At 32.0% G+C, this 17451-nt stretch overlaps 2 protein-coding genes across 2 annotated transcripts; both read left to right on the top strand.

Moving 5' to 3' along the window:
- Window positions 1–1694: 1694 nt before the first annotated feature.
- Window positions 1695–3570, top strand: LOC109817257 (alkane hydroxylase MAH1). The gene has a single exon (XM_020382474.2). It carries the CDS (start codon window positions 1731–1733, stop codon window positions 3231–3233), a length of 1503 nt encoding a protein of 500 aa, XP_020238063.2. The 5' UTR covers window positions 1695–1730; the 3' UTR covers window positions 3234–3570.
- An 11658-nt stretch (window positions 3571–15228) lies between these two features.
- LOC109818136 (F-box/kelch-repeat protein At3g23880) lies at window positions 15229–16362 on the top strand. The gene has a single exon (XM_020383541.3). It carries the CDS (start codon window positions 15229–15231, stop codon window positions 16360–16362), a length of 1134 nt encoding a protein of 377 aa, XP_020239130.2.
- The last annotated feature ends 1089 nt before the right edge of the window (window positions 16363–17451 follow it).

Below are 17451 nucleotides of genomic sequence, written 5' to 3'. Positions count from 1 at the left end.
ACTGGTAGTTGTTGACCGGTTTTCTAAGGCCGCCCACTTCGGGATGCTTCCGAAGTCATTCTCTACGATGAGTGTGGCTCAGTTATTCGTTGACATTGTTTGCAAACACCATGGTCTACCTCGTAGCCTTATCTCTGATCGTGACCCCATTTTCCTCAGTCAGTTTTGGCGAGACCTTTTCAGGCTCAGCGACACCAAATTGCGAATGTCAACTGCGTACCATCCGCAAACAGACGGACAAACCGAGGTGACCAACAAAACATTGCAGCAGTACCTTAGATGTTTTGTCCACCACAAGCCATCACTTTGGGGCAAGTTTCTCTCTTGGGCTGAATGGAGCTTCAATACCTCAGTCAATGCCTCCACTGGATTTTCTCCCTTTGAGGTGTTATATGGTCACAAACCTCCACTCTTGCCACCAATTGTCCCCGCGGATTCAGCAAATGCAGCAGTTCAGTCAGAGCTCTCTACTAGAAATGACATTCTGAGCAAACTCGAGTCTAACTTGCGGAAGGCACAAGACTCCATGAAGAAGTTTGCTGACCAATCCCGCAGGGAATTGAATTTTGAGGTTGGCGACTTGGTGTATGTGCGCTTACGCCCTCGCAGGCAATCCTCTGTTTCGGGGACACATTCCGCCAAACTGATGAAGCGTTTCTTTGGGCCATTCAAAGTCACACAGAAAATTGGCACAGTGGCTTATGAGCTTGAGCTCCCTTCCTCTGCCAGAATACATAATATATTCCATGTTAGTTTGCTCAAGCCTCACAAGGGGCCCGTTACTTCTGCCCCTCTTACCCTTCCTCCGGTTATTGAGGATAACCACCCTATTTTAGAGCCCGGTGCCATCCTCAATTGGAAAATGGACACGTCCTCCAATCCCCCACAGGTGCATGTCTTAGTCCATTGGCAAGGTCTTCCTCTCGAGGAAGCCACTTGGGAGCCTTGGAACCAACTCCAGCAGCAATTCCACCTCGAGGACGAGGTGTTTCTCGAACCCGGAGGGGATGTAAGGGACTCAAGGTCCTTTCCATTGGTAGATACTCATAGCCCAACAAAGGCCCATACTGAATTGCCTCATGCCCCTACTGTCATGGCTGCACCAGAGGGTAGCTCCAAGAGGTCTCGTCAACAACCCCAGCACCTGAAGGATTATGTTGTCACGTGTCCCTCCTCCCGTAGAAAGGGCAATTCTGTTAGAAGGGAATGGTTGTAATATTCCTTTTTTATTAATTGCTTATAATTAGTTTGTGTGGTGGTTACCAATTGGACTATATAGCTCACGTTTGTATGGGTAAAAGGCACAAAAGAAATAGAAAAGTATTTTACTTTCTCTCTGAAGATTTCTCTCTCCTTTCTGTTATTCTCTGCTGCCACTTTCTTCTTTCTGCAGTACCTTTCACTATCTTAAATATATTTTTGAATACTTCTTTTTCTAATTTGATAAAATTTAATAGAAAATATAAGGGTTGGTGGATTTCATAATGTATTTAATTTTTATTCTCTTAATTTTATGATTTTTAATAAATTTTAACTGATTAAAAAGACTATGGAGATGAATGTGTTAGAATTATGTTTATAGTAATAGTGATCATTAATCATGTCTCATAGCATGTCGTTTATTTCTCTATATAAAGTGACGATATCTCACAGAAAAATGTCAAGCCATATATCCACATTAAGAACCCTCTCAAAACTCAAAAGGAGAAACACTTTTGATAATTTTCGACATGGCTTTGCTTCTCTACGCAGCCATATTCTTCTTCTCCTTATTATACTTCTTCAACCGTAGAAGAAGCTGCAAACACCCCCTCTTGAGTGACTACCCTATCCTTGGCATGTTACCACCCGTTCTCTTCAACTTGTGGCGGATCCATGATTTTTTCACTGATATTCTCACAAAACATGGTGGCTCTGGTGAGTTCAAAGGACCATGGTTCACCAAAATGAACTATTTGGTCACTTGTGACTCCCTCAACGTGCAACACATGTTGTGCAAGTGCTTCGATAACTACATGAAGGGACCCGAGTTTCGTGAGATTTTCGAACCCTTCGGAGATGGTGTTGTCACTGCCGATTCAGAAACATGGAAGTACGTTAGAACCCTCCTTCATTCCTTGGTCAAACAAAGGAGGTTCGAAGCGTTTGTCGACCAAACCGTTCAAAACAAGGTTCACGCATGCTTGCTTCCAATACTTGACCATCTGCAACAACAAGGGAAGGTGGTGGATCTTCAAGACGTGTTCAATAGGTTCACATTCGACAACATATGCTCCACAGTTGTAGGGTGTGATCCTATGTGTCTTTCCATCGACTTCCCCGAAGTTGCAATTGAAAGGGCTTTCAATGAGTCAGAAGAGTCCATATTCTACAGACACACAGTGCCAATGAGTGTTTGGAAGTTTCAGAAATGGCTCCAAATAGGTCAAGAGAAGAAGATGACTGAAGCAATCAAAACGTTTGATGAGTTCATATATTCATGCATAACGTCCAAGCGAGAAAAATTAAGCAAGTGTAGCAAAGAAGAAATAGATGAAGCTCCATTTGACTTGCTAACAGCTTTAATCACAGCGGAAAAAGGAGAAAAACGTGTGCATAGTGACAAGTTTCTAAGGGATGCTGCGTTTAACTTCTTTGTAGCGGGGAGAGAAACCATGACTTCAGCTCTCACGTGGTTCTTCTGGCTTGTTACTAAACACCCTTTAGTGGAAGCAAAGATTCTTGAAGAGATCAAAGATAACTTTTATGACAATGAGGGGGTTTTAGGCATGGAGGAGGTGAAAAAGCTAGTTTATCTTCATGGTGCTTTGTGTGAAGCCCTAAGACTTTTCCCTCCCATACCTATTGAACGCAAGCAAGCAATTAAGGCTGACACACTTCCTAGTGGTCACCATGTGAATCCAAATACGATGGTATTGTTTTCTTTGTATGCAATGGGGAGGTTTGAAGAGATATGGGGAAAAGATTGCTTGGAGTTTAAGCCAGAAAGATGGATATATAGAGGAGAGGTTGTTTATGCACCATCTTACAAATTCATTGCTTTTAATGCGGGACCAAGAACATGCTTGGGAAAGGACTTGGCCTTTGTTCAAATGAAGATGGTAGCTGCTGCTATTTTACTCAAGTATCGTTTCCAAGTGGTGGAAGGTCATGTTGCTGCTCCAAGCCATTCAATTGTCCTTCTCATGAAAGATGGTTTGAAAGTTAGGATAACAAAAAGAGAATCAATTTGATGGAAGTGGTTCTGTGATGCATGTGTATATGGTTCTGATTAATCTTTACGTGACAAGTAATCGAATTTTGTTAATTTTTGCTTATAGATTAAAAAAATTTGACTACATGTAAAGATTAATAGACCATATATAAAATAAAATTTCAATCTATTTAATAATTTATCCTTTAGTTTGTGTTAAGAGATGTGTATTCAACATGCATGTACAATAAAATGCATTGGGAGTGGGAAATATGTAAGGACTTGGTTTTTTTTTTTTTTTTTTGAATTTAATGGTGTACTATTTTGCATTTAATTTGGATTAAGAAATCTGAATAAAATTAAGTGGTTCTTTTTCCTGTCTTTATTTAATTTATTTTACAAAAAGAATGAATCGTGTGTGTATTAGAAAAATGTTTGTATGTGGAAGGTCATGCTATTCTAACCTTTTAAAGGTTTACATAACAAACAGAAAATTTTATAGAAGAATTTCAATTTATAAGGAAAGAGATATGAATGTTGTAATAGACATTAAGCATATCATGAAATAATGTGCATTTAATTTGGTCTTTATCCTAGATCATTAAAAATGGACTACCTGCTATTTATTTATCTATATATCAAACCCAATAGTGTTGGACATGAGAGGGTGTATTGGAAGAAATTCAAGTCCCACATAGACTAGAGATTAAACTATTAAATAGTATATAAGTGGAAAATAACTCTCACCTTACAAGCCAGTTTTGTAGGTTTGAGTTAGGTTTAAATTCACTATTTTATTAAGATGATATTAGAGCTATCCTATATTCTTAAAAAGAAATGGGTCACCCACCATTGATACATACACTATAGGCATGAAGGGATGTATTGAGAAAAACTCAAGTTCCGCCAATCCTAGATCATTAAAAAGGCCCACTCACCATTTATCTACGTACCAAGCCCAATATTTCTGGACGAGATGGGGTGTATTGGGAAAAATTCGTCTCACATTGACTAGAAATTAGACAATTCAATAGTATATAAGTGGAAAACAACCATCGCCTTACAAACTAATTTTGTAGGGTTGAGTTAAGCTTAAATCTACTATTCTAAGATGGTATCAGAGCCATTTAGATCCACTTTAAATGGGTTACCCACCATTAATACATGCACCATGAGCATGGGGGTGTATTGAGAAAAATTCAAGTCCTGTCAATCCTAGATTATTAAAAAAGGCCCACTAGCCATTTATCCACGTACCAAGCCTAATAGTGTTGGACGTAAGGGAGTGTATTGAGAAAAACTCAAGTCCCACATCACCTTACAAACTGATTTTGTAGGGTTGAGTTAGACTTAAATCCACTATTCTAAGACTTTAATGATAAAGTGTAATTGAATTCAAATTTTATAAATAAAAAAATATATGATTAGAAGAAAAGAATTAACTACGAATGGAATCAATTTTTTTTGACAAGAATTAGTTAAGTAAAGTAAATAGATTCAAACTTAAGTCGAATCTATTAACTTTACTCATACATAATTTTCATTAAGGAATCTAGTTTCATCTTTAGCTAAGTCTTTTATCTCAACCACGAAATAATGTGCATTTAATAATCAATAATAGGTTGTTGGTTTGAAAGGTACACTAGACTCGGTCCTTTTATATAAGATTTCATATTTAAATGATGGAAAAAATATAGTTGAGAGGAGAGACCTAATAATATATACATTTCACAAATATATCAATTGATATAGTAATAAAAAGGACAATAGTCCAAGTTATTGATTCACATACACTTGCATTTATAGTTATTATATATAATTATGATACTAAATAGGTAAATTAAAAAGCAATTGAATTGAATTACTTAAGAAATATTTTATTGTAAAAATTAAAAGAAAACCTAGGATATATAAGTAACTGTAAATACAAAGATCACAACAAAGCTAGCAAGAAAATCTCCACTTCTCACCTCCTCTATTATCACTATACATAAAAATAATTAAAAAAAATCATAAGTATTTTTAACATATAAAACAATTAAGAATATATATTATCAATAATTGAAGATAACTATCACAATAATTAACAAAGAGAGTAACGTCACAATCTGAATTAGATTGATAAGTTGAAGGTAAATTTGCCACAAAGATGATCAACTAGTGAGCTTATCCTTTATATTTGTTTAAATAAATTTCTCCATAAATATTTATAAATAAATGAAGTAATTAAAATAAAATTAAATAAATTTTTACATAAACTAATATTAATTTATACATTATAAATTAATTTTAATTTTTGGATTTCTTCTTCATATTTTTCTTTTCTACAAGTATTTTTAAAAATATTATGCCAACTTACTCTTAGAACATTAACAAGGGTCTGGTTAGAGGTTTCATCAACTTCCTTAGCCTAATTGAAATTCACAAATGATAATAATGCCAGCAACACCAACAGAAACAACATTCATCATTCGTTTATACATAGAATCCAATGCTATAGAGTGCTCAACATTTTGTTTGTACACAAAATCAAATTTCATAGATCAAGAAAACTATGAAATTGTGCGAGACACCAATTAAAAATACAAGGTATATACCAGTGCAATACACCAATTAAAAATACAAGGTATAAATCAGAGAGTCCAGAGAAAATGTAAAAAGCACAACTCACCAACGAGAAATCCAACAGAACAATGGTAGAGAGTTCTTATTAAACAAGTTCATGCAAGCTCTCCAATGGGAGCAACAACAAAACAATTCTTAAACTTAAACTCTCTCGGCCCAGTACGATTCATACACAATGGAAGGAAGAAACCCTAAACTCAATTCACATATATACTAACCTCAAATCGTCCAAAACCCAGAAAATGTTCAATTCAATCGGTCAGAAAGACCCACAGATGTCGAGAAGCCGTTTGTCGGAAAGCACAGTGACCGGAAACGCCCACACATAGTCGACAAACCCTCGCCGAAAATCGCACCATGAATAAAAAGCTTCCTCTGTTGTGTAAACCTTGCACGCGCGAAGAAGACGAAGGTGCTGGAGGGGAAATAGAAAGCTTTTTTACGTCGGACTACATTGAGGCCGACGTAAATTTCAAAATCTACGTTGGATATCAACCACATTAGACCTAAATTTTGAAATTTACGTTGGCCCCAGTGTAGTTCGACGTAAAAAAGTATATTTTATTTTCAAAATTGTCACCGCATCTTTTTTATGTTGGATATTTTTATGTCCGACGAGAAAACGCTGACGTAGATTCTATATTTTGTACTAGTAAATGATAATGAGACTTAATTGAAATATTTTTGTTCTATTGTTTTATTATATTTTTTTCTCGTTTATTTTGATTAATAGTATATTACAAATATGAAGGTAGTTTAATATGATGATTTTTATAGTATAATTTATATTATGTCTCTTTTATGTTTTTATAATTCTATTTTAATATCTAGGTTTTGTAAAATATAGAATAAATAATAAAAATTAATTTGAAAAAGAATTATAAAACTTTCATCGGCTTGACCGACTTGACTAACTCTAGGTATCTAATTTGGCGTCGACCTTTTAATTATGTTAGCATCATTATATTTTAATTACTCAAAATTTTCACACTAACATTGGGGCAATTACCAAAATTGAAAATACTGAAGCTTAAGATTAGTTTTGCAAACAGTTATTGGGTCGGCTTAATATATATAGTATAAAATTAGAGTACTAGCTATCACAATGTTTTAAATCCAAACCTTGTTATATAATTTTTTTTATTGTAAAAGAAAAAGATTAATTTTGAAAAGAAAAAATTGTTTCAACCACAATTCTGTGTCCCTTTCAAAATCACACATAACAACTGTTAAAATTGATATTTACTGTTGATTTTCAATAGTTAGTGTCATCTTATGGTCAATCTTACTTTGAAATTTTTGAGTGAATTAATATTTGTGTATACATATGAATATAAAATATTGGAATTATAAGGTAGTCTAGGTGTTGTGAGGAGTGACATAGAAGAAGTGAGTTCATCAAATTCTCACAGGTATCATAACTCATTAACTATTATTTATCGAAAACAAAAAATAAATTCTAATATAAATATTTTATTTTACTAAAACACCAACAATAAAAAGGAAATTTAAAAATAAAAATAATTTTTTACTAAAAAAAATCGACAGGTAAAAAGGAATGGGTGAGTATTGTAACAAAAGTATAAATTTGGATTTAGTTGTAAAATTTAAAATCATAAAATTTAATTAAATCTTTTTAAACCCAACAGATCTAATTAAACTCAATAACAAATTAATTTAATAAAAAATATTTAAAAGAAAAGTTAGAGCATAAAAGAAAATTTTTAAATATAAACAAAATGACGTACATTATAAAAAAAAGTAATTGTTGTGAAGAAAAACTCTATTTGAAGTTAAAAAAATTATTTCTTCAAAAGCTCATTTTTTCTTCTATTTTTCATGAGCATCTTTTAACATTTAATTAAGATTTTTTAGTGTCTTTGTATAATTTTTCAAAAGAAATTATTATTATTATTTACTTATTTTATTTTCGTTACAGATGTGAGATATTTAAAAAAAAAAATTGTTGATGATCGATTATTGGGAAAAATTCAAGTCTCACATCGACTAGAGATTAGGCAATTGAATAGTATATAAGTGGAAAACAACCCTCACCTTACAAGCCGATTTTGTAGGGTTGAATTAGGTTTAAATTCACTATTCTAAGATCCATCTCTTCGAAAGAATGATACCTATCATGGGATATCTGAACCTAATTTCATTTCAACCAATATAGTATTATGTATTTCCAAACATTTTAAAGGATTATTTTTTAAATAAAAAGTAAAATTATAGCTAGCTTTTTAAAATATATATATTTTATTATTTAATAAAAAATTAACTTCTGCTTTACATAGAATTATAAAAATTAAAATCATAATTATTTATATTTTACTTAAATTTTATACATGCACCATAAAATAATAAAAATATTTTTTCTATAATTATCTCATTTTGACGTGCAACTAACAGTTTTTCTAATCTATAACTCCTCTTAATTAGGTTCGAATTCCCCTTTATAACACTTTTTTTTTTATCTCCTTACACCTGCAGCTTCTGTTAATAGTTTAAAAAACATTAATTGCACTAAAATCCAATACATTACACTTATATTCTTATAAAGAAATCGATTGTTGTAAACAACGTCGTTGATACAAGTAGAATTGAGTTTCTTATGCACCATATATTTTGAGTTTGAGTGTTGTATATAAAAAAATTTATTAATACGAAAAACTCTATTAATAATTATCAGATAAATATTTTCGTAGAAATTTGTTATCGAAAAAAATGTTACTATTTCGCACGATTAATATGATTAAAAAAAGTTAAATGAGTCATAGTAGGATATATTTATTATATTATAAATAGGTTTGCATGTTTAGGGTTTAGGAACATGAATTTTCTCCCAACCACCAAGGAGCAAGGGATGCAATACCGTGATTTAATTCCTCCTGCGTTTTGATTAATTTATCTTGTTTAGGAAAACTAGGGTTATGGTGCGACGTTGTGGACACCCCATAGTTATAGCATATGGGTCTCTTCGATGGACATTGTCCTCAAATGGTGTTGGGTTGCAGTCTCACCTCACCTGTCACCTTAATCTTTCATGGGCATCCATGATCACATGATCAATTAATATTGTTCGCAGATTATGGGTCCCAATAAATAAATAAATGTTTACAGGTTGGAAGAAGAAAGACCTGATCGCACTAGATGGAAAATATGTTAAGCAAAACAAGATGTTGCTTGAGATGAAAATGTCAAGAAATTAAAGACAAGTACATTTCGCACTCATGCTGATGTACGGATTTATATAATGTATAATATTTTATTTTTGTTTTAATCATTCGTTAATAATGATTTATGAAATTATGTTGACTATCATATTTTAATAAACAGATCATTTTGGCATACTTATAAAAAGAAACACTATTTTTTTTCTTGTCACAATTCTATCAACTATTGAGATAGAGACTGCTTTTGTTTGTACTATGATTATTCTTGACCTGAAAATTTTTTGTACACAGCATAAATTAAATATGAAATTTTTTGTTAAATAGATTATTCTTTATGTATGAGTACTAAATATTTAATTACTACGTCAATCCATCATTATATTAAATTAGCATTTAGTATCATGAAAATTTATTCCATAAGTTTAGTGCTTAAAAAATTGATGGTATATACCACTCACATAATATAAAATATTACTTTATCAAATTATTATAAATTAAAATTTAATTTTTTATGTATCTTAAATCTGTATGACGGTTTATAAAATATAAGACATGAGAATTGGATAAATGTAGGAAATAAAAAAGTAAGATAAATTTTAATTATAATATAGTAAGTTGGTTCAGGGTTTAGTGGATGTTAGAAAGAAGAGTATATAAGGTTTTTTCTGATAACAGAGCCTCATAAGCTCATTCTCAAAGGAATTCTAGAGAGAAGTTTTAGAGAGAAGGATTTTGGGTCCGTAAGCTCCTTTGTCTCCCAAATTTCTCTATTTGATTTTTTTTCTCCTCTAGATCACTAATTTCTTCTGTGTTTTCTTGAAATTTAGGTTAGGGACCTTGTTTTGGAGGATTGGAGTGCCCAGGCTGAGCTTCGGGGGAAATCTTCTTCTTCCTCCTCTTCTTGGCTGTTTTGAGCCAATTTTCTGATGAGGGAAGCTAAAATATAGGTTGATTGGTTGTATGTAAGTTTGGGAACTCAATTGGTGCATGAATCTTGAGAATCAATGGTTGAATGGAAAAACTTCTCATTTTTTTGGGGTTTTGGAAAAAATGAGGTTTTTGGTGATTTTGATGCATCGAATGGGTGCATGTTGAATCTGAGTTTGTTTTTTAATAGTATGAAGTCCATGTATTTCTTTCATGGATTTGCATGTGGTTGGATCTCCTGATTTTCAGGGTTTGGTAGAATTTTTGAAGTTTTTGGAGGCTGCTGTTTGAATTTGTACTAGGCGCATGTTTTTGGCACCAAACGTGCATTCATCAAGGGCAACCATTGCCTAATCACGTTGGGCACGAGATTAGCTGCTCCAAGCACGATTTGAAATGGAAGTCTCTAGATGAGTCACACTAGGCGTGAGGAAAGCCATGCCAAGCGTGATATTAGATAGTGGTCTTGTATGACATGTTACTGGTATGGCATCGGGCACAAGGTGGGTGCGCCAAGCGTGGAAACTCCTACGAGTCTCTACCTTCAAGGATGCCTGATGTGATAATTCTACGTCGGGTGTGGGAGAGTCTTAGAGTTCTCGGGTTGGGTTTAGGCCAGGCACGAACTGACTTACATCAAGCATGAGCATGTTTGATAAAATGTTGAATAATGATGATTGTTGTAGTATGATGAGAAAACTATGTTTATATTTGTGTAATAATATCGAGATATTATATGAATAATGTTGATATGTCATTGAGATGCATGTTTAGCATAATGTTGTAAACTAATTGTGTAGTTGAGTAGCTAAGTAGAGATGATATGAGTTGAAAAGTTGTGTGTTAACTGAGTTGTTGTTGTGCTGAAAATATAATGAGACGTTGTGTTGTTATTTTGAGTTGTTGAGATGTTTTGGAAGTTTCTTATCCCATTATGTGGATTGAGATAGTTGTGGTGCTTTGAGAGCCCAATTTGTTGAAAACCCTCCTTGGGAAGTTGTCCCTTGGAGTGGATGATGTGTTGTTCTCCTCTAGGACTTAGTTGATCCCGTGTGTGGGCAAGGTCGAGGTACACATATATGAAGCGACCACAGTATAGGGGCTAGGTTGAGCTATACCGATTACAAGCGACCAATTCGAGTAAAGTACGAAGTTGGAAACTTAGTTCCTAACCGAGTATCGAAGGGTTGTAGTATTTGGAGGATAGTCCGTAGGCTAATCCCATAGGTGGCTTAGTTAAGCTAGCTAATGTCGTGGTAGGCCTAAACCCAGCTGTCCTATCCTAACATAGTACTATATTTCCTTGTTTAAGTGGTAAAGTTTAAGAAACCGTTATCATGTTATGGATTTTTATCCAAATTTGTTGTTTACCTAGCAAGCCCAAAAAGGTTCGGTAGGACCTAGCCACTTAGACTGCTCACCTATATGTTGTAGGAGATCTCCAAGTTGTAATGCCTGACGACACATAAGTTGTTGATGAGTTGATTTTGTGTTGATATGAGTTGTAAATATGTTGTTGTGTTGTGAAGTTGTGGTTGAGTTGTGTGTTTTCATGTGTTGGACTGCGATGATTATACTATGTATGAGAGTAGGGAAGCGGTTGGTTGTTGTGAGTTGTTTGGAGGCCACTCGGCGGTAGAAGCTGGAGTAGATGATCTTTTTTTGTGTAGGCTACCTTCGAGTAGCATTTTGTCAACATTATATATATTTATTTGGCCTGTTGAGCCTTTATGGTTGGATTGATGTATATATTTTCTTATACAGACATATATATATATATATATATATATATATATATATATTCTCTTGATATACTATTTGGTATATATTATCGTAGTTTCAGTTGTTGTTCCGTAGTGTGACAACCAAGACAGGTCATTATACTTCTATGGTATCAAAACAGGTTTAGCCTAATGGACACTTTATGGGGGTAGTCCCTTTCAGGCTTCTATTTTGTTGAACTCTGTATTGTGTTGAATGTTGTGCTGATTTGTGTTGAGTAGTTGTAATGTATTGTGTTGAATGAGTTGTTATTTTTGTAGAAGATGCCTAGAGCAAATGAGTCGATAGCCCATGCCATGGAGATAATGGTCATGGCTATGCAACAATAGAATGCCTACTTTGTTATGATGAATGTTGAGAGAGCTGCAGCTGGTGTAGCAAGACTAGTTGGGTCACAGGAAAGTCAGGACTTGACTGAGTTCCGCAAGTGTCATCTTCCACAATTTAAGGGTGATGCAGATCCAGAGATAGCTGATCACTGGATCTGTGAGATGGAGAAAATATTTATAGTGTTGGGATGTCATCAGGAGAGGAAGTTGGCTTATGCCATTTATATGCTTTATTGGGGAAGCTAAGTATTGGTGGAGGGGCATTCATCAAATGTTGTTGGCTAGAGGAGTGGTTGTTGATTAGGAATGCTTCAAGAAGGTGTTCCTTGAGAAGTATTTCCCGGAGAGTGTGCGACATGCCAAGGAGGCAAAGTTTATGAGGTTTCATCAAGGGAGCTTGACAGTTTCTAATTATGCAATGAGATTTGAGCACTTGGCTCATTTTTATTCATAGGCTATCTCTGAAGCCTAGAAGTGTAGGAAGTTTGTTGAAGGTTTGAAGCATGAGTTGAAGAGGGTGGTGGTGCTTATGACCATCACTGAGTTTCTAGCCTTGGTGGAGAAGGTGAAAGTTGTTGAGCGGTTGGAAGGTGATAACTGGGTGACGAAGACTACTGAGGGACCAATTGGGTCCAGGAGAGGTGGAGGTTAGAGGAAACCTTATGATAGGCCCTAGTCACAACCAAGGGGTCCTGTTAGGAGGGAGCCTACTAACACAGCTAGAGGTGTGGTTTGGAGTGGAATTGTCAGTCTCAGATTAAAAATGTGGTGGACCTCACTTCATTCGTGATTGCCCTTATACCGAGAGCAAGTGTTTCAGGTGTGACCAGATGGTCCATGTGTCGACTAGTTGTCCTACAGGTGCCAGACAGCCCAGCGATGCTCCGAGAGGTGATAAACCTATTGCAGTTGGAAGGGTGTTTGCCTTGACCAGAGTTAAAGCTTCCACATCATCTGATCTAACGAAGGGGAAGGGTAAAGCTACTGGTAAGGATGTGATGATATTATTTGACTCAGGGGCCTCCCATTCATTTATTTCATATGCTTGTGTTGAGGACTGATCGACCATATTATAGGGTATTTTTTAAAATTAATTACGTAAATGAGGCTGTTTTGAAACTATTTACACCTTTGTGGCAATTTATTACAGTGTCATTATGGGCCATAGCGACCCTAGTGCCACGTGTATTTTTTTTAGAAGCCATGAAAACCATATTATAAAAGTCACAAACGGTAGCGCTTTAACTAAAGTCGTTACAGCCACTAACAACACACAACGACTTTTTGTTCGGCTAGAAATTTTTTAAAAAATAAATTAATGAAGTCGCAATAGTTTATAACGACACCAATTAATTATTTTTTGTATAAAAAATTTATTTTAAATTTTAGTATATAACATTTTAAAAAAAATATTTAATTATTTTTGCATAAGGTATAATTTTTTTTATATAAAAAATAAATAAATAAAGTCGTTACAATATGTAACAACACAATTTATTTATTATTTTTTAAAAATTTATTTATTTAAATTTTGACATATAGTATTTTTAAAAAAATTAAATTTATTTAATAATTTTTAAAAGTATCAAATATTGTTATAAAATAAAGAAAAAATAAATTTATTAAATTATTTAATATAAAAATATAATTATTGATATATATATATATATATATTTATTTATTTATTTATAAATTTAAATATAAAAAAGTGAGTAAAGTTTTTTCTTAACAACAAACTAAATTTTTTTTAAATTACTAAATAATAAAATTATTTTTAAATATTAATTAAATATAATAACGTCTTATAACGCCTAAAATTTTTTCTTAAAATATATATTTAAATAAAGTTCCTATAGATTACCACAACTTCAATTAATAAATTTTTTAATAAAATTAATTTATTTAAATATTTAGCATATAAATTTTTTTAAAAAAATTAAATTTATTTAATTAAGACTAACATGAATTGTTAAAAAATGAAGAAAGAATGAATTAATTTTTAAATTGAATTATTTAATATAAGAAACATAATTATAATATATATATATATATATTATTGTAAACATAAATATAATTAAATAATTAAATTTTTTTACTAGTAGTAAAATATAAAATTTTCATATAGTATTAAGTAAAAAAATTGATTTTATAAATATTAATTAAAAATATGAAATGTAATGTCCCTATGTTTCCTAGCGATTTATTTATTTTTTAGAATTTTATTTATATAATATGTAAATATATTAATGTTTTTAAAATATTAATTTATATTATAAAAAATGAAAGTAATATAATTTGAAAAAATAATAAATATAATTTTAAAAAATGAAGGTAATATAATTTTAAAAAATAATATGTAAAAATATTAACGTTTTAAAATTATAATAATATAAAATTTTGTAAACTTCATTATTTAATAAGAACTTTTGAAATATATTATAATAACCAATTAATTATTTTTTTAAACTAAAATTAACTAATAAACAAATAGATTAAATTTTTTTTCAACTTTTCCGGGAACAAATATTAAATAATCACTACTAGTGTTTTATATTAAATATTAAATATCTACCAAAAAATTACAATATTAAATAATTATTACAAATTAATCTGTTAATAATCGGGAAAATAATTGATAAATATTTAATCAATCAAATAATTCAACACATTAATTAAATACTTTAAGTTAAATTTTAAGTAATTAATTAATTACAATAAAAAAATGTCAAAACTAAATTAAATATATATTTTTTTTTACATAAATCAACCTACATATATTAAATATGAATATTTTCTTGTGCAAGAGCATTTTTAGAGATTTCTCTCTTAGGAAAGAATTTAAGTATTTTTTATAATCTTTTAACTGTTTAAATTTAATTTATAAACTAAATTTAATAATTTTAAAATAAATCATTTTGATATATTAAACACAACTATTTATAGGCGCAAAATATCTATTCCTCTCATTTTTGTTTTTCTATTTTTGTAGATTCCTTTAATTATGTTGATATTCCTATTTTTCTTCAAGAAAGAAATATGCAGTTCCATGAGTTTTTATTTTGCATGACCAAGTCTAACATTTCTTAACCTCTAGTTTTCAAAGGAGAGAATGTGAAGCACATAGCAATCGGGCCAATTCGTATAGGCTCTTATAAGTCTCCTTGGAGAATCAAATTTGTGTCTTCACTAAAATCAAATGTCTACTACTCTTGTATTTTCTGAGGAAGTTGTAGCGGAAATTTTGTCATGGATTCCGGTAAAAGCTCTAATGCGATTTAGGTGTGTTTCTAAGCCTTGGAATTCCCTCATTTTTACTCCTACATTTATTAAACTGCACTTTCAAAGATCTCCCAAAAACACTCGCGTCTTAATAGATGCCAATACTTTTGTGTCATCATGCTCTTTACCTGACTTGTTTGAGGACCCATCATCTGTTATTCATCATAGTTGTCAGTTAGTAGAATCTTCTCATTCAGTCTTAATGGTTTGCAAAGGGTTGGTTTGTATGCTCACTTTGAATTATAAATATCGTAAATTTCATGAATTTTGGGCACGATTTTGGAACCCAGCCACTAGGCTCATGTCTGAAGAAACGACACGCTACCAAATTTATGAAAACTTCGATTGTTTCGATTTGCGTTATCGAAGGTTTGGATTTGGGTATGATGATCGAAGGGACTCTTTCGACATGGTGTTACTCATTTTGGCTTGTAATTATCAAGAAACAGAGGTGACAGTTTTTTCCGTGGGTGACAATTGTTGGAAACTGATGTTTAGTTTCTTTGAATATGATTGTCCCATAGGGGGAGATGAACCTATCGGAGAGTTTGTGAGTGGCACTATTAACTGGTTGGTAACTGTTCCTCCGTGGAGTTCCCATCATCACAGGAAAACTGATGATGATACTATGAATCAGATAAAAATTTTTTCTTTTGATATGAAGAATGAGACATACAAATATATGCCGATGCCCATTCCTATTGATTCTGAGCCTAATCTTGGGGTTCTCAAGGATTGTTTGTGTTTTTATCATGATTACATGAAAACCCATTTTGTTGTTTGGCTAATGAGGGAATTTGGAGTTGATAAATCTTGGACTCAGTTGCTGAATATAAATTATGAACACCTTCAAATTTATGGACCTTATCATAAAGAAACTTTGTGCATGCCTTTGTGCATGTCTGAAGATGAGGATGTCATGTTGCTAAAAAACTGTGTAGATCACAATTTGGTGGTCTATAATAAAAGAGATAATGGAATACGCGTTGAAGAAGATGTCAAATTACGATCCTGCGCTGCTTACGTTCCAAGTTTATTTTTGCCATATTGAAATTAAGTTCTCTCGATCTGTGCTTTGCTTTGCTTATACGAATTTATGTTAAATTATGTAAGTGATTTGTAAACCTTTCCATTTTATTGACTATTGTTATTTGTTAATGGTTGAATATTTTTGGATTGAATGAACTTAATTAACTTTATATTTATATTTATAATAGTAATAATATGCTTGTACATGATTTAAAAGAAAATTGATTCTCTCAAATGATTTATTGGTCTTCAAACATTTTTAAACAAAATGCAGAAAGAAAAGAACATTTATTTTAGGGTTAAACATCTTTTTCATCTTCCAAAATATATAAATGTTTATTTTTTATCCTCCAATTTTAAAATGTTAACTTTTAGTCCTTTATTTTTAAAAATAAAATGTGTCAAAATTGTTCTAACTTTGTTAACCCAATTTAACAATTATCCTAATCAGCATAATTCACATCATCACACTTACTAACTTAAACTTCACACATATACACATTTAATCCTTGCAAACTTGGACTCCATGATCAACTAATTGTCCCAATTGTGCCAAATATCCCAAAATGCTAAAAGCTCATATCGTAGAATTGTGCCTTAGTGGTCAGAAGCAAAATTTTGACTTAGACTCTAACACTGATGAAATATTGAAAGAAGTCCTCTAAAAAGAAATCCTAACCATCTGATTCTTGCACTACAACAAAATTCATTTTTACCGACAATTATTTACCGGCAATAAATTAATTGCCTTTGTTTTATTATTTAATAAAAGTATTAGTGACTAATATATAATAGTCACCAAAAATATATTTATATCACACCAAAATTTACTATTAGCGACAATTATTTATTAAGAAAAATTTTAGTTCCACATCGACTAGAAATAAGATAACTAAAAAGTATATAAATGAATAATAACTTTCACCTTATAAGTTTGTTATGTAGGATTGAGTTAGACCTATAACTTATTATTCTAAATTAGTATGAGATTACTCACTATTATCAAGCTCAATAATCCTTAAACTTAAGGGGTTCGACTATTGATCAGAAAATAATATATATATATATATAATTAGAAGACAACCTTCATCTTAAAGTCCTACATCAACTA

The sequence above is a fragment of the Cajanus cajan genome, chromosome 2, assembly GCF_000230855.2.
Source record: "Cajanus cajan strain Asha chromosome 2, NIPB_CcT2T_4, whole genome shotgun sequence".
NCBI lineage: Eukaryota > Viridiplantae > Streptophyta > Magnoliopsida > Fabales > Fabaceae > Cajanus > Cajanus cajan.
This window is presented reverse-complemented; position numbering and strand designations above follow the sequence as displayed.